Source organism: Physeter macrocephalus, chromosome 20 (assembly GCF_002837175.3).
Source record: "Physeter macrocephalus isolate SW-GA chromosome 20, ASM283717v5, whole genome shotgun sequence".
In the NCBI taxonomy this organism is placed as follows: Eukaryota; Metazoa; Chordata; class Mammalia; order Artiodactyla; family Physeteridae; genus Physeter; species Physeter macrocephalus.
Genome location: NC_041233.1, coordinates 107,878,490 through 107,900,392, shown reverse-complemented (window position 1 = coordinate 107,900,392; position 21,903 = coordinate 107,878,490). Strand labels below are relative to the sequence as shown.

General features: G+C 48.2%; 1 protein-coding gene across 3 annotated transcripts in view; it reads right to left on the bottom strand.

The window, feature by feature from the left end:
* Positions 1 to 6: 6 nt before the first annotated feature.
* The window catches only part of IRF2 (interferon regulatory factor 2), an 86,239-nt gene continuing 64,342 nt past the window's right edge, over positions 7 to 21,903 (bottom strand). For all 3 annotated transcript variants that reach the window (XM_024117361.2, XM_055081118.1, XM_028481421.2), the window contains exons 6-9: positions 19,053 to 19,170; positions 8,153 to 8,317; positions 2,165 to 2,211; positions 7 to 847 (exon numbers count right to left, since the gene is read on the bottom strand). In XM_024117361.2, the coding sequence (XP_023973129.1) occupies positions 539 to 847; positions 2,165 to 2,211; positions 8,153 to 8,317; positions 19,053 to 19,170 (639 nt within the window). In that variant the 3' untranslated portion in view covers positions 7 to 538. The remainder of the gene's footprint in view (positions 848 to 2,164; positions 2,212 to 8,152; positions 8,318 to 19,052; positions 19,171 to 21,903) is intronic.

Sequence of the window (21,903 nt, the reverse complement as noted above, 5' to 3'; positions counted from 1 at the left end):
AGATGGGGAGGGAGGGGCTGAGAGAGGAGTGGAGGGGGTGGGAGGGGAGGGGGGGTGCTGACTGTGCTATGAAACAGAGCAGGGTCACAAGAAGGTCTATCTGTAAGTGCTTTAAGATAAGGTGCAGAAGCAGACTGCAACGTCGCTAGTACTGCCCTATGTACATATTCACAAGAATAAAAAATTCCAGCTAGTTCACATTTTCTCCTCCATTCAGAGGCATCCGTTCCACCATGCTGGCCTCGACCGCAGGCAATGCAGCACCTCGCCGCCCGTGTGGGTGTTGGTCCTATGACGTCCTTGAAGTTGAGGGAGCAGCCCTGGGAGATCCAGCAGGCTCTAGAGATACGCGTCTACCAAGGGGCTGGAGTCCTGAGTTAAAAAGAAGCTCCAGTACTGGAGTTGGACACAGCAATCAAAGTTCTATTGTCAAGGCTTTTTCCCTTAAGATTCGTCTAAAATAGGTGTCAGAAAGAAAAATATAATACAAACAAACGATAACAAGAAATCCCAACAACCACCAGGGGACGTCGGAGGCTTAACAGCTCTTGACGCGGGCCTGGGTGATGTCGGAGGTCTTCTTGATGACGCTGGCCCGGGTCTCCCGGTCTGGCCGACTGCTGCTGGGCGCTGGGGTCACGGAGGGGGCGAGGGGGAGGTCTGAGAACGGGGGCCAGGAGCTGTTGTAAGGCACGGGACAGCTCTCCTCTTTGATGGTGACCTGCAGGTCGGGCTTGTTGGAAGTGACGAAGGTCGCCATGCTGGGTAGCAGGTACGTGCTTCGTGTCCCCATGTTGCTGAGGTACTGTTTGCCTTCAATGTTCCTCTTCCGCCAGTGTGGTCGGCCCTTTCAAAGAAAATAATTATGATATACATTTCCTTTGCCTTCTCTTGGATGGCTTTTTAAAACACGTGCCGCTCTTCCCATGTGTTGGTGTCTGAATTTCTTAAGAGGTACGGAAGAAACGAGAACCTTAGTGACTCCACACCCCCGAACTGAAATCCATTCCCAGCCATGCACGCCCCAAGCACAGTTTCTCTTCCCTTTTTATCCATGCCCATTGGCTACCTCCCAGAAAATCTAGCCAAGACTGTTCTATGAAGGCAGGAAAACAAGGCAGCAACTTGGTATCTGGTTCCCCTCCATTCCGGCTGCCTGGCCTCATGGTTAGGTAGCTGTGGGCCAGGATGGCTGGTGTGTCACAGCGACTAAGTCCTCACAGATGGCCCGATCTGATCTCTGAGTCATGCTGCATTTTCAGAGTGCGGGGAGCGAGGAACCCAATAAAAGACAGGGAACGCCCCTGGACTGCTTTCAAACGGGTACAGCTTAGAGCTCCAGAGTGCATGCAAATAGCTGGCTTCAAGGGTGGCATCATTCAGAGAAGGAGCTAGGATTCTGACCTTGAAGAAACAGGTTCCGAATGTATGTGCGCATCCACGCCTACTGTCTTTTCAGAATTCCTGGACTATAAAGTATTTAGTACATTGGGAAATTACTAATTCAGACAAGCACTAGTCAGTCAGTCTCTGTCTGTCTCTCTCTCACTCACTCACTCAAGCACAGACACAAAGCAGGCTTCGCAGGAATGCTTCCCTTCACAGCTCCAGCCATTTCCTGCCATTGTCTGAGCCTAGCCAAGAGGAGGGAGATCAGAAGCAAAGCCCCTTGGAATCCGGACTGAACACATACCTGGCCCGTGGGCAGGGATCACAGGGCGGGCGGGGGCGGGGGTGGGGACACTTCTGGTATCTGGGGAGCGACTTTTGCTTAGCACTTTCTGACACTGACTTCTCACCATCGCCTTGGGCCGCTGGGACCTTCTATTTCTGCTTGTGAATTAGGATGTTTATGGTGGTAAGCATATCAGTGTTTCTTGGCCTTTTCCTGCCGTCCTAGCCTCCTTTCTCACAGTAACATCTTACTCCCTTCCCTGCCGTTTACTTCCCAGAGCTTCATTTTGTAAGTCAAAACCCAAAAGCACTGTAAATTTTATGTGACGTATATTTTACCACCATCACCAAAAATAAAATAAAATAAAATAAAATAAAATAAAATAAATCCAAAAGTGAAACTCATGATCCAAAGAAAAGAAACTTCACCAGCAGCAGGGAAAGCAACGTGCCGGTCGGGAAGGCTTTGCCCCGGTGCCACCATGCTTACCTCCGAGCTCTCTTCATCACTGGGTACGCTGTCGGTAGTTTCGCTTTCTGTTCACAGAGAGAAAAACACAGGCCCATCATTCCTGCCACTCAAACTGTTTCTCGAGGCTCGGGCAGTGTTTAAAAAAATACATCAGCACGTCTTTCTTCAAAAGAGAAACGCGTCACTAAACTCATAACCTCCGTCCCCTTGTGTCAGGTCAAACGCCTGTGCCTGCGAGATGCTGGGGCGGGATTCGGAGTGGAAGGGTGGCTCGTTTTTTTCCAGGGCCAGGCTATGTTTATTCATGGCCTCGCTTCCCAGGATGGGGTGCTGGGCCCCGGGCTGCCCATCTGCGTTCTGCCCACCCTGCCCGCCGCCCCCACCCCCGCCCTCTGCTGGCTCCACGTCAGGCCCTTTCCTCACAGCTGCTCCATCACAAGCCGCTCACTGGTCTTCTTTTCCCATTCATGGCAGTTGGTTCGTTTACGTCCCAGCCCAGCCTCCCCAGATGAGCCCCATTCTCCTCAGATCCCTCCTTTCCCTCACGGCCCTTCAGTACTTATATCCCGGGTTAATAAAGTGGCATCCTCCCCCTGGGTCACTGTGGGTGCACAGATTTTAGGGTGGCTCCCGTGAGCCTCAGCTCCTGGTGTTTACCTTCTTGTGGGGTTCCCTCCTCTGGAGGGCAGGCGGGGCCTGTGACTTGCTCTGAACCAACAGAACACAGTGGAGGCGATGGGATGCACGTGATTACGTTATGTAAGCCTGCAAGCTGTCTAACGAGGAGACCATCTCTCTTGCTGGCCTTGAGGAAGCCAGCAGCCATGGCGGGGAGGCTCACGTGACAGACAACTAAGGACCGCTTCCAGCCAACAGCCAGCAAGAAACTGAGGCCCTCGGTTTGACAACCTGCCAGGAACTACATTCTGCCTCAAACCATGTGAGCCTGGGAGCAGATCCTCCCCGATCCCATCCTCAGATGAGACAGCAGCCCTGGACCAGCCCTCAACTGCTGGTCCGTGCAGAGGATGCCCTGAGCAGAGGACCCAGCCAAGCCATGTCTGCTCTCCCGACCCTCAGAAACTGTGGGATAATAAATGTGTGTTGTTTTAAGGCACTAAGTTTGTGGTTATAGGGGGCAGGAGAAGCCCGGCGAAGGCCCAACCCTCCTTGTCAGGGCCAACTGGCAACGCCGGGCACAAGAGAGGTTTCCACACAAAAACACATGATACACAACAGCAAGGGAAAATGCCCCTCCTCACTCAACCTTCAGGCTAGCCTAGGACCCTGAGGAGGCAGCAATCAGCGCTGCCACTCCCAAGAAAAACGCGGAACAGAGACGTTGAGAAAGCAGCCAAAGTCGTGGTGGACTGAGTCAGCACAGAGGAGGGAAAACAAAGTAAGCTTCTGATTCCAGGGCCCCGGGCGCTGAAGCTCTCCTGCTGCCCCAGCCTCTGGTGAAACTTCAAGATCCCCTTTCCATTTTTATGGTTAGCTTTCTTAGGGCTCCGAAGCCAAGGTTTCTCTTCCCTTCCTGTAGGTCTAGGCCCCCCACTCCTGGTCACCCTCCATAAACACCATCATCTTCTGTTCCTCTCCCCTTCTCGTAAAAACAAGACGCCACCAGGCTCGCTCTGGGCGCTGGAAATAGGCAAAAATGAGCAGGTTAGACCAAGGTTCTGGGATTCCACAGCCCGAGTCACAGTTGCGGGAGGGGTGGGAAGGCAGAGCCTGGGGAAGACTCCTTCGTAAGGCCTGGCACGAGCCATGAACAGAATCAGAATGTTAATCGCCTGGAAGCACCCAGTTTTCAACTTCAGGGAGACAGTCGGAGACAAGACAAGTTCACATGCTCTGAGCTTCTGTTTTCAGCTGTGACACAAACATTAGCTGAGGAGCACCGTCTCTAAAGGAAGATCAACTGCCTCTGAAGTAGTTTTGAAAACTCTCCATATAAGCAAACTGGGAGTTCTCATTTCCATTGTCTAAAAGAATGGCCTCGAGCGCCTTCAGCCTAGGAGCAGGAGATGCTTGAAGCTCTAGCCTGAGGACCCCAAACCCTTCTCTCTAGAATAACAGTGGTGCTTCTGGCTACCCCAGGGTCACTGGCTCAGAGTGCTTTGTTGGGGGCACCCATGCCCATTTTCCTCTCTTTTCTTGGTTTTACTCCACCATTGCCATTTTCAAGATCGGTTCTTGTAGAACAAATGAATTCATGGCAGCTCCTGCTTCCAGATCAATGTCACCACCGACACAGCAATATCAGTTGTTTCATTTTTCCTTCTGATGACTTTGGATTTGGTTTCGTATTTGCTTTGAGTAGAATGGAATTTAAAAAAAATTTTTGGAGCTGCTTCCCGAACACGGTCTGAGTAAGTTGCAAGTGTTTACAGAGTAATAACAGGGTACCTAAGCAGTTTGTTTCATCTTTCTGGTCTCCGTTTCCCGGAAGGCAACTGGGGTGAGAGGGAAGGAAGCGGTTTGGATTAGATGACCCCAAAGATGCTTCTTCCAGAGCTGCAGTTTTACCATGACGCTAGTCTCAGGCTCAGACTCCACTTAGCCCAGTTTTCTTTTATCGTCAGACCATCTCAGGAACATGATGGGGAGGGAGACGTCTTCTGTCACAGCCTTTCTGCACTACGACATCCTGCTACATTTTCTGGAAGGCTCTTGTTCAACAAGTTTTATTAATAAGATTGACAAGGATTCCTTTCCCTCAATCATTTCCTTCTCTCCCTAGAAGCCTCAGTGAAGAGGTTCAAATCAAGAGTCCTCTTACAGCACTTTTATCTTTGCCGCACCCAACAAAATGCAAGCCTGCTATGGTTTCCAGAAGGACCCAAAGTCTTTCCCGCTGGTCACTGGTCAGAAGGAAATTTCCCTTCTCTCAGTTATCACCGATCAATCCTTCGTCTTATACTTTCTTCTCGATACTCTTGTCCAGCCTTCCCCAAAATACTACTGTGGCTTTCTTTCACTAAACCACCCACAACCTAATAAAATCCTGGTGGCACACAGCAGGCAAGAGGCCACTCTGCGGTAGATCTTTAAAAATAAAAATGACTCGTCTCTAGAGTTTCCCAAGGTTGGGCTTTGGGACATCCCTCCACAGGACATAGTTTTATGAATCCAACTAGAATTTCATGTTGTCTTAAAATAATCCAATGCAAGTACGTCCACTCAAAGGCACTGTCCCTTTTCTTGCTCACCGTAATATTTAGACCATGGAGAAGACAGACTTGCAAAAATGAATGTGGTTTTTGTAATACTACTGGGATTATATTTCAATGATCAGTAGGAGGGAAAAACAGCCAACAACCGCTTCCAAATACCGGTTTCTAAGTGAATGAAGTGGTTTGAGGAGGCTGAAATTCAGTTCAGTAGTCCACACAAAGGGACCCTGTCATGAAAAGCAGGCAAACAGCCTATTCTCGTGGGGAACGTAAAGTTAGAAAGTGAATACCACCAAAGAGCTGCCTTTCCTCGTAGCAAGCTATGGAATCCCTGACTGAAAGATTAGCTACCCATGGTCAGTGACAGATAAGTTTCTTATGTGTCCTAGGCTCTAGAGAAGTAGCAGCGATGACTTGTCTTGACTCTATCCAGGAAGCTTCCCTCCACAGGGTTCTAGAAAATTCAGACAGTGAAAACAATCGAAAGAACTAAAGGCCAGGCTGAAACACCAGGCTCCAACCAAACCCGCACTGCCCGCCAGCCTGGCACTGAAATCCTTCTTTTCAAATCTTGCAAATGTCCTGAAAAGGGTAATGAAATTTTCATTTCTCTCTGCATGAATCAGCTGTTCTTGGGATTCTTCTGCTAAAGCAAAATGCCAGTGCTGGCAGAACAGCAAGAAGAGGCCTTTCCAGAATCCCCAAGAAGACTTCAGAAAAGTGTAACTCAATAGATAAATAGAAAAGTCTATTCTAAAGCTCCAAGCCCTTAAGAAAAAAACAAAAACAAAGAACACTTGGGGTGTAATAATGCCTGCAGCAGCATGATATAGAGGAAAGTCCCACATTTTCAGCCGTTGTCAGTGAAATGTAAGCCCAGTGGCTTAGTGTTTCACGTTTCAGTTGTGTCTCAACTGTAAAATGAGGGCATAAACATTCTGCTCTGCCTCCTCTGGCTGGTCCCTGAGATTCTGGGAGGTGGACCGTTCTGAATGGCAGAGCCCCACACGGTTCTGCAGGGCAGCAGTGCAGTCAAAGGGCTAAGAGCAGGCCTTTGGCACCAGCCACGTATGGGTCTGACCGTGCTACGGGTTGTCCGTTTCTGGACACGCTGCTTCACCCCACTGACCTCAGATACCTAACTTTTAAAGAGAGAATGATGACAGTACCCAGGCTGACGGGGTTATTCTCATGATAATTAAATAAGCCAATCGATTTCAAGCACTTAGCACAGTACCCTGGGTACAACAAACACGCAACAAATAGTAATTATTACAAGGACTGGCGGATATCCAAGAGGGACTGGCACACGCAGCAGTTCAAAATATGTTTCATGAATAAATAACTGATGACAAGCTTATCCTGTCTGACAGATTATATAGGCTTCTTGTAGCCAAGGTTCGTTCTCACTTTCCTTTTATGTTCCCAGCACGAAAGAAAGTCAGGACCTTGAGGACATTCTGCAAAGTGAAATAAGCCAGTCACAAACGAACTAATATTGTAGGATTCCGCTTATACGAGGTACCTAGAGTAGCAGCCAAATTCAGAGAGACAGAAAGTAAAAGGGGGCTGGCCAAGGGGCTGGGGGGAGGGGGAGGGGGAGTTATTGTATAACTCAGAGTTTCAGTTGTGCGAGATGAGAAAGTTCTGGAGACGGAGGGTGTTGCTAGTTGCACAACGATGTTAAGTCACTTAACGCTGCTGCAATGTGCACCGAAAAATGGCTAAAAGTGGTAAATGTTATGCTGTGGATATTTTACCACAATTGAAAAAAATAAGTTAAAATGAAAGAAAGTTGGGGTTCGGGAAATACGAGGTTAATTTAGGGGCGGATAATTCACAAACAGCTTGTCATCTGCATCAACCTAATTCTAACGCTGACTCTGTGCCACTCACTGGGGTGGCGTCCTGACTGAAGGACACGCTATTTGGCAACGCATAAAGGATGGGAAGAATTGCTGAACTATTTAGTAGAGCGACTCTGGTTACCCATGACAGGGCCTCTGCTTTTTATCTGTAATATCTGCAAGCAATAATCCTGACTCAGAACTTATATTTCATAATTATAATTGAGTCACCAAAAGTTAAGTGGAGATCATCGGAAGGAGTGTATAAGGTGATGTAACGTTGGTGGGAAAAAGGAGCCGTCACTTTATCCTGTAAGGATGGAAGAACCCACTGAACCTGGTGCTAACCCTGGGACTGTCGGGGCCAATTCCTGCCATTCTGTGGCCGTTCCCTGGGGAATCTGCAGTGGGCTCAGTCCCTGGCCCAGCTAGGAGCTGTATGAAATGGAAAAAGAAGAGGAAAATATGTGGAAGTGACGAGAAAGCTTGGTGAACGACACAATGGAACTTGGGGTCTGAAGGTTTAGCTGGAGTCCTGACCCAAACGCTTACTGGCCGTGTGGCCTGGAGGAATCCCTTCTATTCCAAAGAAGGAACCGGAAGAGGTGATCCCTAAGGTCCTATCCAGCTGGGTGAAACTCAGATTCCATTAAAAACATCCTTGCGAATTTCTGATAACTTGCGCAAATAAAACAGACTCAGATGAACCACTTCCCCAAAGAAATCTTCTTATTCGTTAGTCATGCATGAACGTGTTATGGGTGGTCAAGCAAAATGCTCTGACTGAGTCTTCGAACTGAGAACAAAAATATCCAAGAAGATGCTGGTTGAGACATTAAAGCAAGACTAGTTCCAGACAGAATAATCCTTAGGACACAGGAGAGGTTCTCTGCTATGTTGGTGAAACCAGTGACCCTAGACTAAAGGACCGCCCTCCCTGGTTCCTCGCTCAGTTCCAGAGTTTCCGACCCCCACCCCCTTACCTGCATAGGAAGACACGGGGGAGATCTGCAGGGGGTAGAGCTCGCTCATGCTGACCGGCTGCTCATCACTCTCGGTGGTCACTTCCACAACTTGGCAGATGTCTGGTGGATTAGTGACAATCTCTTGATCCTCAATGTTGCTGTCCAGATGTGACTGTCCTACGACTTCAAAGAAAAGACACCCATCAGGCACCAACATCACCTGCCTTCACCATCCTAGCACACACTCTTGAGAAAGAGTCATCTGCCATGAAACAAGAACAAGCCTTAGCTTTGGGTTAACGTCCCTGGAGAAGCAACTTGCCAAGAACCTGGTTCGCCAGGGCTATTTCCAGTGTGCCCGCCAACGGTGCTTACACGTGGCGACATCCCAAACACAACCCAGCCACAGCCGAGGCTGCAGGACGAGAGCTGCATCCAGACCCAGCCCCAGGGCCAGAGAGATAAACAGTGCTTTGAACCTGACCCATTTCTGTTCTCTGCTCTTTCTCTAAAGGAAGCTGCTGTGCTAGTTTCTGGGTCCTGGGGTCCAGAGAGACATCATCAAACCTTAATAATGAGGAAGGACCACCAAAATCCACCCTATTGTGTCATTTCTAGCTGTGGGATGCTCCGTTCATACCCCCAGCCCTCCTCCTCCTCCTCTGCAGACAATGCGGGTCATATCAAAACAATGGAAAAGAATGCTTTCCCAATTCTAACACGCCTTCAGAGCATCAACTCCTCAAAACGCTGGTAATATGAATTCTGACCACCCTGCCTCTGAATCCTGACTCAACTTTTTTTTACTTGAACCTTTCAGTCTGAGATCATTGTAGCTTCATGTGCAGTTGTGAGAAATGATACACAGATCCCGCGTGCCCTTTACCCATGTGCAAAACTATCATACAGTATCAGGATATTGACACTGACAATCGATGCATCTTGTTCAGATTTCCTCCGTTTCACTTGTACTCCTTCGTGTGTGTTTGTGTGTGTCCTTAGTTCTGTGCAGTTTCATCACACATGCGGTTTCACGTACCCACCTCCGCAGTCAAAACACCAAACGGTCGCATCATCACAAGCATCTTCTGTAACTGTCTCCACCTTCCTTCAGCCTCCTCCCCTTGTCTCTAACCCCTGACAACCACTCACCTGTTTCCCATTTCTATAATTTTTGTCATTTCAAGGATGCTTCATAAATGGACTCACACAGTAACCTTCTGAGAGGGGTTGTTTTCACTCAGCAGAATTCCCTGGAGATTCATCCAAGTTTTTGTGTGTATCGGTAGGAACTGTAGGTTCCTTCAATTGGAGGAACCCAATTCAATTCACCCACTGAAGGAACTGTAGGTTCCTTTCCAGTCTTTGGCTATTACGAATAAGGCTGCTATGAACATTCATGCTCAGGTTTTATCTGAACATAAGTTTCCATCTCTCTGGGACAAATGCCCAAGAGTGCAGTTGCTGGATCACATGGTAATTATATGTTTAGTTTTACAAGAAACGGCTAAACTAGCGCCCAGAGTGGCATGGACAAGCTAATTTAGGCACGTTAGCCAGCTTTTGGTGTTGTCACTACTTTTTGACTTTAGCCCTTCTGATAGACGTGTGGTGATACCTCATCGTGGCTTTAATGTGAATGCCCCTAATGCCCTGTCTTACTCTCAAACAGAGCTGACCATATAATTCTGTTGACAATTGATTGGATGGAATATCCCTGAAAACGGGCACCCATAAACAAATGGGACCAACAATGTTTTCCCAAGGGCCTCTCTCAAAGCACTTTGCCCTCATAATCAATGTTTTACTCATGCCTGTATAAGTTACTTTAACATTTCAACACATGAGAATGACAGGGAAGGCATCATTGTCCTGTTATAAATGAAGAGTGTCAGGCACAGAGAAGTACAGTAGCTCATCCAAAGTCACACAGCGTGGATTACGGGCAGTGCTCTGCGTCCCCGGCCACCTGTAAAATGTTGATCAGGCGGGAAGGCGGCCACATTCCAGCCTCCCTGAGAAGTCAGTATCATGGGTCAGTTCCTGTTTTCACTGCTTAAAGTATAATATTTTGATTACTCAAGTATTTCTGTTTATACTTGGGTTTCTGTTTTAATTGCTTGAAGCGGGGTGATGAAGTGACTAGCATTAAGGTAGGGAGGGAGAACATTACCTGATTTCTACTCGGGTAAGGTTTTAGAAGGCAGTGAGAATTCATGGATTTTCTAGCAAAGAAAAGAAAAGCACCGAAAAGGCTGGGAAAGGAGATTTGGGGATGTGATAAAAGACTCCACAAAGCCACAGCATACAGAATGGAAGGGAAACTGGATGCCGTGTGGGTTTTCCTGGAGGGGATAAAATTAAAGAAAAGGAAGGCAGGCTAAATATGGCAGGCTGACTCCCAAATTCTTATTTTATCCTTTGGACTATACTACTCGAGCCTGAGAGCATCAATTATGCAGCTCACCAGACACAGACTGAGCGCTGACACTGACCTCTCTCAAGTTTCTTCTGCCTCCTCTCCCAAGTAAAATAAGACGGCAGGAAAACAAGATGGGTCCTGTCCTTTCCCAAATTGGTGGGTGGAGATAGAAACCAAACAGGACGTGGGTGTGCGCGCGCGCGCGCGTGTGTGTGTGTTTGATGAGGGGGTGGATAAAACTGATACCTTACATACTAAGAAAATGAAGACCTTATATAGATTTGATTTAAATCAAGGCCCCTTTAACTTCCAATCCTCCAAAATTCATTTCTCCCTTGCACTGTCATTCCCGGGAGTATAAACTATGGCAGCCATTCAAGCATCTTCCTAATTATGTCCCTTTGTTCTGACCAGGAATTCTCTCCCTCAGTGTTTTCCCCCAGAAGTCCCAACTCAGCCATTCAACTAACAGAGATTTCTCGAGCATCCTCTTTGTACAAGGCACTGTTGTCAGGTAGGAAGGGGAGAGGAAGCGTAATCTAGTCCAGGATCTGGTTTGTAAGAAGTCCAGTAGGGCTGGAGGCCAGGACACAATGATCTAGAGAATAAACTGAGGACAGTAGTGAAAAGGAAAAGCGGGGAGGGCGGAGGGCCCGTGATGAAAGTTCAGGAAGTGGGGTTTTTTTTTTTTTTTTCCAGTTCCAGGAAATCAAAGGCTTCGGTGAGGCGGCAGCGCGGTGGGCGGAAGGGGAGGGTGAGTGGCAGGCAGGAGTCAGATGCCTCTGCTTTCGGGGGGCCTTTTCCTGACCCCCCCCACCCCCGGAACAGACTGCCCTCTCCTTCCTGCGGGCCCCTCGCTTGCTGTCTCCAGGGCTTGGCCAAAACGACAGCATGACACGACCTTGTGATGTGCCTTCGCTTTCGGCCTCGCGTGCCCCGTTAATGCAGTGTCCCTTTATTTCACTCTTTATTTGTACGTGTTGTCTCACAGCCGCACTGTGGCTCCCGAGAGAGTTGAGACCCTGCATTAGGACTTTTTGTCTCAAGTCACAGCACACGTTCACGGCCTGTACCGGAGAGCAGCTCAGTGAATCTTTGCTGAGTAAAGAGATGAATAAACAGAGCAAGGCTCCCAGACTGCAGCCAGAGGCCTGCAGGAGTTCAGGACCACTTGTGAATCCAAATGGAACGACGAATGTTTTCTAGAAAATTTCAAGACTCCTGGCAAGCGGGCTTTTTAAAACCTAGGTGAAGGGATGAAGACATAGCAGGCCATAGCTGCCAGGGGCTGGAAGGAGGGAGAGGAAACATCTGGGGGTGAGGAAAGTGTCCTATGTCTTAAACGTAGTGGTAGTCACACAACTGAGGATGTCTGTCAAATATCATAAACCTGTACACCTAAAGGGGGTTAGTTTTACGGTATTTCACTTCACATACATGCCTTAGGACAAAAAGTAGATAAGCACCTCTATTCAAATTTTAAGTGTATCCCGAATGCTGGTGACCAGGATAGAAAAATAAGTTTTAGTTTTCTGGGCTACATCTGGCTATCCAGTTAATAAGATTACATGATCTCTAAGGCCAGACGTTGCCCTAGGAGTATGTGGCTTTGTGCCTGGGACAGGGACAAACGCTGCTCTCCATGTGAACACGACTGAGGGCACTTTAGAAACTTCTGAACTCGTAAGTCGCAAGTCCAAGAGAGAAGCTGGGAAATCCCAACGCGTGAGACGCTCTCTGGAAGGGCTTTACGCACCAGCCCTAATCCATATCTCTCTCTTTATCCATCTATGGAGATAGATGAGAGCTGACTTCCCCTGAACCACCGACCTTTGCCCTAAGGGACAACACAGACAGTGCCACTGACTCCTAACAAATGACAAGTCACGAGAATAGCAAGCTTAGCAAACTGCTACAGCACAAAAAGTCAGAAGTAGGAGCCCACTAGGTGCTAGAGTATCACGACTGATAACCGATAATAACAAAACCTAGCATCTCCCGGGCCCTGAACTTTGTCTTTCCCACCTTGACCTATCACCTGCCAGACCTCACAGCTCCACGGGGAACACAGAGTCACCACCCCATTTGAGACAGGAGGAAAAGCATCGTGGAGAGTGAAATAACTAACGAAGAGGTCAATGACTAATTCAAGGTCAGACAGCCGGAAAGAGGCAGCCTCAGGAGGCAAACTCAGCTTTCCCTCTCAACAGCGCCGTCTCCCTGAAAGAAAGAGTTAAGCGAGTTCAAACTGAGTCTCCCTGGGCTTTCTAAGCCCCTCTTAGGATAAAACCTTTCAAATCTCACCTTAATAAGACTCTGGGCTCATAACCAATAGTGAAATTGCTTTTCAACAGTTCTATATCGGGTGCCAAGGAAATTCCTGAACGGTTAGGGAACTAGAAATGCACTCAGCTTCTCCAGATTATGAAGGTCAGCGCATCAGGAAAAGGGTCCCCCGCTGGCATGTAATTTTATCTGGACCTCGGCGCTGAGACTTACAACAATATTATTCATGGCTGATTACTGATGAACCGGTTTGAGTCCTAAAAAGGTCATTCTTACCTTATTAACAATTGTTGACAATGCAGGGCTCCACCTGAGAAAGTAGTTGCCCCCATGCCTCAGAGAAAGCTCTTAAAAGTAGACTATTAGGAACGGGAAAGTTCTGTGAAGGTGGCTTGGTCCTATCACTTTGCAGCTGAAAAAAGCTGAAACCCAGCGAGGTTGGGTAAAGTGCCAAGGTCACTCAGGCAGCTGCGGGGTCAAGATAAAAGCGTATAAAAGCCGGCCATCTGCATGCTGCCATGGAGAGAAATTTCTTCTTGCCCTGATCTGAAACTTCGAGAATTTAAACTGTGAATACCAGCCCTGATGACGCAGCACAGATGGAGGCAATGTCTCTTAATCAAATCTATTTTAATACGATTTGATAATACCACAATCATAATATTAATTTTACCACCTTCTAACCACACAGTGAGTTTTCTGTTACACCCACATCTGGTTCTCACAACAATCCTGTGTGGTGGGTGGGATCCGTTTTATCATTTCCACTGTATTTAATTTCTTTTAAAGATCTTGTTTCGACGTGGACCATTTTCAGTCTTCAATGAATTTGTTACCACACTGCTCCATGCCTTGGTCCCTTGGCCGCGAGGCGTGCGGGACCCTAGATCCCCGACCAGGGGCTGAAACTGCACCCCCTGCATTGGAAGGCGAAGTCTCAACCACTGGACCGCCAGGGAAGTCCCCTCGTTTCCACTCTCGATAACGAGGAAATTGAGTCTCAGAGAGGTGAGGGAGTTTGCCTAGGATCACGTGATAAATAAAAACCTGCAGGGGCTTCCCTGGTGGCAAAGCGGTTGAGAGCCCGCCTGCCGATGCAGGGGACGCGGGTTCGTGCCCCGGTCCGGGAGGATCCCACGTGCCGCGGAGCGGCTGGGCCCGTGAGCCGTGGCCGCTGAGCCTGCGCGTCCGGAGCCTGTGCTCCGCAACGGGAGAGGCCACGGCAGTGAGGGGCCCACGTACCGCAAAAAAAAAAACAAAAACAAAAACAAAAAACCCTGCAGAACTAGGTCTAGAACCCCAGTCTTTTAACTTCTAATCTGGTGCTATTTTTGTTTTCTTTTTAATAAACTCTGGCCATGATTCGGTTTAGGCATCCAAGGGTGACGGTGGGAGACAGAAGTCTCTACCGGGTTAGTACTTTCAGAGAAGGGGCCAGACTGCCTCAACAGTGACGGGTCGCCGTGGGTGCAGGGTGTGGTACACACTCTGCATTTCCACGAGGAAACAGCATCACATGCTGCTCTGCTCTAAAGGGGGGCAAATAATACGTTCTAGTAAAAACGCGGGTGAGTTCATCACCGTTGTCTCGAGGGTCAAGGGTCTGGCAGCAGAAATCTGGCTAAGACCTCATGGGTTGGTAGCACACCCTTCCCGATGGACCTGCCTAACGCCCCTTCCTTACTCTGCTGGGTTGACAGAGCTATAGCGTCCACCCCACAGTAACAAAACCCACAACCCAAACCTCTCTTTCTCGCTGGATAGGCACATGGAAGTCCAACTGTTCAGAGTAATTCGAGTTCAAAAACAAGTATAAAAGACGTGGACGGGGGCCAGGTCACCAGGACACTGGGGACATGCGGGTCTTTGTCCTGGGGGGTTGGGGGCAATGGTGACACGGTAAGACTGGCATTTTTCAACAAATGATCGTGTGGAGAAGGGGCAGCACAGAAGCAGAGCTGAGGCAAGCGCGAAGGTGACTGGCAAAGTTGGCAGCTTTCTTGGGTAAATAAAAACCTCTTAAAGGTTGAAAAAACCTCCACGTCCACCGCCAGGGTTGCCGGTGCACGTGGTGACCGAGGGCAGATCCCATGCAGCCTCACCTCTGTGACCCTGGCTTTTCCAAGGTCCAGTTCACCGAAGAAAAACAAGACGTATTATCGGCTGTGTCTGGGTTTACTGTGAGATCTGGGTTCACACCTCACACGGACTTTCCTATTGCTAAGAGTTTTCTGGGGGTCCTGATAAAACTGGATGCCTTGTCGCTGGCTCCCGCTCCTGAGGGATGAACCAGCATGGAAAGCCTTCACTCGCTCCTTCTCAAGAGGGGTGCCTTCCATCTAAAGAACCACCCCAAATCTACTTTTTATCTTGTAGATGGAATTTTTCATAGCTTAAGCACCAGAGGAAATGGCAAAAAACAAAGGCAAACAAACAAAACAGGGAACAAAGGATCTGGAGAAGTTGAAGACAGTTCTACAGCCTGGCGTCACCTTTGACCATCCTCAAGTCCTTATGAATTCTGGTACCAGAAGCTGCCAGGCTTGAGTTATAACTGTGAGGCCCTGGGGGGACCCTAAGTTTGGTCTCTTAGTTATGAATCTGTTTTGCTCCTTTTTTTTTTTTTTTTTTTTTTAACTTTTTTGTTGTTCTGCTCCTGTCGATATTCAAGTTTCTAAGCTTGGCTGAAAAAAAGCTACTCAAGGTTTACTTTAGATGAAGTTGGTCAAATTTGGAAGCAACTACCAAGAAAAGGTACATCCTAGAAGGTGCATTTTGGGCCACCCAAATCGACAGAATTCAAATTACATTATTTCCTAATTGTCTACGTCTAGTCACCTGAGGCCAGCTTGATGTACTTCAGGGTCATGAATAGCCTCCCTCATTTCACAGCAATCTTTGCTTTCTTGAAGGGTGGGGTTACCTTTTATCAAGGAACACAATGGGGTGATGAAGCCCCGCCTAGGCCAGGGAGAAGGCCTGTCCGCACCTGCTAACTTCTCCCACTGGCCTGGAGGTGATTGCAATACTGCTCAGCAGAGGGGCCCTGCTGACCTGGGCAAGAGGCCAGCAGGGTATTATCAGAACAATCCAACATGCTGCTGGCTTCTTCCGCTTCCGAAAAACAGAAGTTGCCGCAAACACAAAATAATTCAATGTGAAAGAAGAGTGAAAATAAAAATGAGTCTTTTTCTCCCTCCCCTTAAAGGGACAGCAGGGAAGATCTTTGGAGGTGCTGACCGGTGCATTTAAACAGGAGGGAGAGATGAAACGTGAGAAGACCTGGTTTAAGTAGTGAGATGCTGCCCTCCTGCTTGGAGTGCACAGCCTGCTACATCTGGACGTACATTCAGCCGTTCTGGACAAGAAGGCAAGACCAGGGCACTGCCCGTTGACCATAAGCGTGTGCACACTCGTGCGTGCATGTGTGTGTGTGTGTGTGTGTGTTTTCCCGCCATGATTTGCCACAGAAATAAAAGTAAAACACGGCAGCAATCCAGCAGGAGTTCATCTGTCAGGGTAACAGTACATTTCGTGCTTTACACCCTTACTGGATTCACTTACCAAACAGCACCCCTCCGCCAGAATAAAAATGTACTGGGTGGCCGGCCTCCATGGGATTAAGATATTGATTTTCAATCTATTTCCCTAGTGACAGAGCCTACTGACAACGAGAAAAATGCTCTCGTAGTAAGCACTCGTTTCAGCTCCCATTTTTAATCTTATAAACATGGGCTTGTAAGAGTACAATGAAAACATCTTGAGGTTTTCATCTTGGTGCCTGGATACAAAACTGGCCGGAACTCTGGGTTTAGAGACGAATGGAAAGCAAGAAATGGTTTCGTTTTTAAATAAAGCATTTTTAAAAAAGTAAAGAGAGACCGAAAGAGAATCTCTCAAATATGCCACAGTGGCCTTGGAATCAGAACCCCTGTGCTTCTCATCTCGGTCCACACATCGCGAGGCTGGGATGGCTAATTACTGGCCACTTGGGAGAGTGTAGACAAAGCCCTGCGAAGGTTTTAAAATCTGAGCTAGTGCTACTGTTAGCAATAATCCCAAATTACCTACTTCTTTAAAATACTTGCATGGATCCACTTCATCTATCATTACATACCTTCACAAGGGTCACTGACTAATTAGAAAGAGATATTCAAACTCATTTTACTGCCATCCATTATGATTTTACTGTTAGGAAGAGAATCATTTAATCCAGTAGGTGGTTCCTTAACCAAACCTGGCCTTCGTCTTTGCCCCGGGATAATGACTCATTAAATTAGTACCAACCATACCATAAGGGCAAAATGAACAATCGACCTGACAGAGAATTTACATACTGAAGGCTCAACCAAAATGTTAAAAAAAAAAAAAAAAAAGGTAAAGAAAACTGGTCCAATTCTGGCTTTTGTTTGGCATTTTATCTGAGGCTGAATTCACTTCCTTAATGAAGGGGAGCTCCAAAAGCCAACCAGCTGCCTCGAAATAAGCTGAATCTTAAGAAAGCATGCCTGGGAGATTGGCAAATATCTTCCTTTTTAAAAAGGGCTCAGAGGGCAGAGGCTTTCCGAGGACAGCCTGCCGAGAAAGGGATGATAAAAACCCAGGTGCTGGGGAAGCAGCTCTCAACCGTGGAAAAAAGGGCCCAGGAGGGAGGAGAGCTGGGCTTCCGGTCAGGCAAGTGGCCTCACTCCAGAGGGGAAGTGAGAAAGATGCTCCCTCTCTGAGAGTTCGCTCGGCTCAAAATGACTGTAGGGCCATCTGTCTCTATGCAAAAGTGCCCCATTCAGACGTGAGTCCTGCGAGGAAGGCATGGCCATCCTGACATGAGATACAGCACGTGCTGAGTCTCAACCCAGGCTTCATTCTTTCTTCACGCTGCACGCTGCTGGAGACACCTCAACGTGCAAGGGAGACCCTGCACGTGTGATTCTACTTCCAAACTCCGAAGCCCAGGGGAAGCAGCAGCGGCTGCGGCCTCCTGTCCCTACTCAACTGAGAACCCACAGATGAAGATCCTCAGATGTGAGGGTTGCTCTTGGAACAGGATTTTTCCTGTTCTTACCAGCATCAGAAGCCCTAATTGTTTACAAAATGGAACAAAATGTAATGAAGCAAAAGGTATTGAGGGCAGAGAAACCGAGGTTCTGGATTCCAGGGCTGGAGTCAGAATACAAGGTCAAGCCTGGGCCTCCTCCACTCTTGCAGAGAGTCCCTACCATCCGTGCTTGGCAGTATCCCAGCTGGACTTCATTGAGATATAATTCACACTTGTCACCCACCTGCCTAAAAGCCTCCAGGGGTGGTGTTTCCATGGTGTGTGTATGTAAAACATTTGGGCACTTTACTATCTGCTATACTTCAATTTTTAAAAACTTAAAAAAAAAAAACCAAAAAAGAACCAAACCCACACTCTCCAGCAGTCTGGGGATAAAACCCAACCTCCTTCCCAGGGTCTTCAAAGGTCCCCATGAGCCCGCCCCGCCTCCCTCCTGAGGGGGCTCACGCGCCCTCCCCAGGACCACCGGCCTTCCCTCTAGTCCTCCAAGCGTGTTCCTGCGTCGGGACCCGCGCTCAGGCCCTCACCCACTGGCGTCACCTCACCTCTCCACTCTTTTCCTCTGGCACATTTATCACAGACGGTAATGTTGTTGTTACGTGCAGTTTTTGTTTATTATGTGTCTTCTCCCGTGAAACTAGGGATTGGGCCCGCCTTCACAGCGCTACGTCTGGTATAGAGAAGGCACTCAACACTCTTTGTGGGATCACAGGGTACCCCCTGGCCATGTGCCTCTGTTTCCCCACCTGTGAGATGAGCCCCACCTCCGTGGCAGGTCCATCCATCATGGAGCGGAGGCTGAGAGGACTCATGGGGACGGTCTCCCCCCTCCTTGTTCCCAAGTTAAGTAAATAACACTTTTGTCCATGTGACCAATTATTGAAAGATTGAGAACCGCTAATCGTTAGCCGCTGGGGGGAACATCCCCATCTCATCTACCTATTTGTTTTGAGGCAGATCTGCCTCACTTCCTTTATCTGATGCTCAAAGGCCTTTATTCTTCAGCCCTGAAATCTGGGGCCCTGAACTTGCATTTTGAGATGGTTCCAAGACCTCCTCCCGCTGACTACGTTATTTCAAATCACGTTTTACAAATTCTCAACCCCAGGGAGCTACTCGTGTGTATAAAAAAATGAGATGTCAAAACAGTTTACCTATGATGTTCACCGTACTATCCACTTCATTTTTTATAGCTGAAGTCAGGGCCGCATACTCAGGAGAAAGATCACTTACTCCATTACTAAGCCCCAAAGATGACTCAACTGGTTCTTGCTAGGAAGAAGAAAAGAAAAAAGAATTGAGAACACTTCCTTTTCCCTCCCTGTGCTTAGCTTAAATACTACCCTCTGTCCACTTTCTTTAATGCCAAGGTCATGTTCGTCTCCCAAACGCATTCCCTACGTGTTTTAAATCAGCCTGGAGCTTAAGAAGCACATTTCTGCGTCGAGTGTCCCGCCAAGGGTTCCCCCTTCTTTCCTTTTCCTTGGAGGAGACGGTATCCGTGCACCTGGCTTGCCCTCCTGAAATGCTTACCCCTGCGCAAGGTAGCCCTGGGGTTAAACGGAGCTGTGTTACTGCCTAGGTAAAGCACCTTGCTGCCGAGATCCCAGCTCATCCTCCTCTGAGGGAGGGGTGCGTGTAAGACTCAGCTCCGGGCTTTCTCTCTAAGGGAGGAATCTCGCCACCTCTTTTATAACTTCGGAGGAAAAGCTCTGTCTCAACTATCAGCCCGAGGACGAAATCCAGAGGACGTGGCGGATGAATTCTTCTTGGATAGGGTTTGCTCTGGATTCTGGCCACTTGAGCATCCTGCCCCAGGGTCGGCGGGCAGGTGGCCGGTCACACGGGCCAGACTCATAGCCAAAGCCTCCGCCACCCCGTGGAGTGCAGTGAAACAGCCCACACCCGTGGCTCCGCAGGCACGCCTTCCGAATGCCCATGCAGCCCAAGAGGCTACACATTCATATTAATGAAACTAGGAGAACAAACTCCTCTTCCTAAGCTTGGCTCTCAATTCTGCTTTATTCAAGTGCATCAGAGCCCTCCAACCTCTGAACGCGCCAACAGCTCTGGGAGAGCCAGCGCTGGAGTACAGACTGACTTTCAGCGTTTTGATGAGAGAGCTCCTCCTCAAGGGGAGGTTACACTGGCGTCTATGACAGCAACAGAATCAGACAAAAAAAGCCACACGTGACAACTCCTGGGGAGACCAAACTGGAGAGGAGGGTGGAGGGGTGGAAAGAATAGAAGACAGGAGCAGAAGATCATGTGAGGTGGATATGACTGTGCTTTGAAAAATTTAGAGTGGATGCTCCAAGGCATGCAGGGTGTTCTTATCAATTTATGTGCTGCTTGGAACCAACGACAAACCCCCTCAAATCTTAGGGAAGGAGGGGGAAATTACCCCCTCCCTCTCAATCCCACCTGGCAAATTCCCGCCATGATAACCACGACATCAAAGACATCACCTCACTGTATAGCTTAGTTCTCAAACAAACAAACAAACAGAAATCACACATGGCAGTGTTGACCAGATGTACCAAAGGTTGAATCCAGGAAGGGCCCAGGACAGCCCCACTGGGCAGAATGTTTATCCCTTTCTCCTGCAGCATCTCTTTTACAAATTCCAAAGAGTTTATCCTTTCTGGGAAGAAACTCCCTTGCCTGTGACTTGAGTCACCACTTTTCTCCTCCTTTAGAGGCAAACTCCTGACTGTGCACCTGCCTTCCCACCATCACCTCCTCACTGCACCCCCGTGAAGCCTGCAGTCTGGCTGCCACTCCACTTGTGGAATCAAACTCCCAGCTCCTGGGGTAGGGGTGGTGAGACAGCCTGGATTTGGAGTCACATGAGCCTGGGGTCCAAGTCTTCCTCTAGTTATAGAACTTTAGCCTCTTCAGTGGTCTCTTAGGATGCTGCGGACAGCTGTAAACTGAGGACAGTAATAGGACCCACGTCATAGGGATAATGGGAAGATTAAATGAGATAAATATGCACCTGGCACCTATTATTAAATAAGCACTCACTATTATCTAGGGTCACCAATAAAACTCTACTATCCCAAATCCAGTGACCTTTCCGCAAGTCTCTTTCCCTCAACCCCACACTCTGACATCCAACAGGAAGGCCCGTACTCTCCCTCCTTGGCAACACAATCTGTTTCCCCACCTTTCTGACGGCATCCTTCTCCCTGGCTTCCTCAACGGCCCCCTTCCCACCCATCCGCATCATGCCCCACGTGTCGTCTTCTTCCCCTTCCATCTCTTCAACCCTCCAAAAGGAACTAAGAACATTTTAAGGAATTATGGAAAGAACTGCTCGTTTTCATGGGTTTCTTTTGTTGCCAAGTTATTATTCACTCATTCTGCTTCTAGGCTTCTTATAAAGGTAATGAGGCAGTCAGACTTGCATATATTTAAAAACCTAAATTATTCTGATTTCTCAGTTGGAGACTTCAAACAGTTTCACATGATCTACAGTGTAATTAGTGGCAAGTGATACTTCTATCACACTACACTTGAGAAAACTGTGACTCATAGACGAAATTAGTTTTCCAAGATCACACTGCTTTTACTCTGAGGAGATACAGGAACTGAACTCACATCTTTGGTCAGGCAACATGGTCCAATTCCAGTAGTTTCTGTCTTAATACACCCTTGGATCCTGTACTAATTCCAATAGAGATTGAGACTGAACTATTTTCAACACTGTTCTACTCCCCAGATCCGCCCCCCTTGCCTCTTGCACTCCTTCTGTAACGAAACAGAATACTCTACCACTGGAGACCGAGTTGGACTCCTTTGAACATTGTTTTACCTCCTCCCATCCCCACTTCCAAAATGACCTGCCGATCTCCCAAGTTTTCAGCGCAAACCTTCTCACTGGTTTTATTTATTTTTAAAATTTATTATTATTATTTTTTTTGCGGTACGCGGGCCTCTCACTGCTGTGGCCTCTCCCGTTGCGGAGCACAGGCTCCGGACGCGCAGGCTCAGCGGCCATGG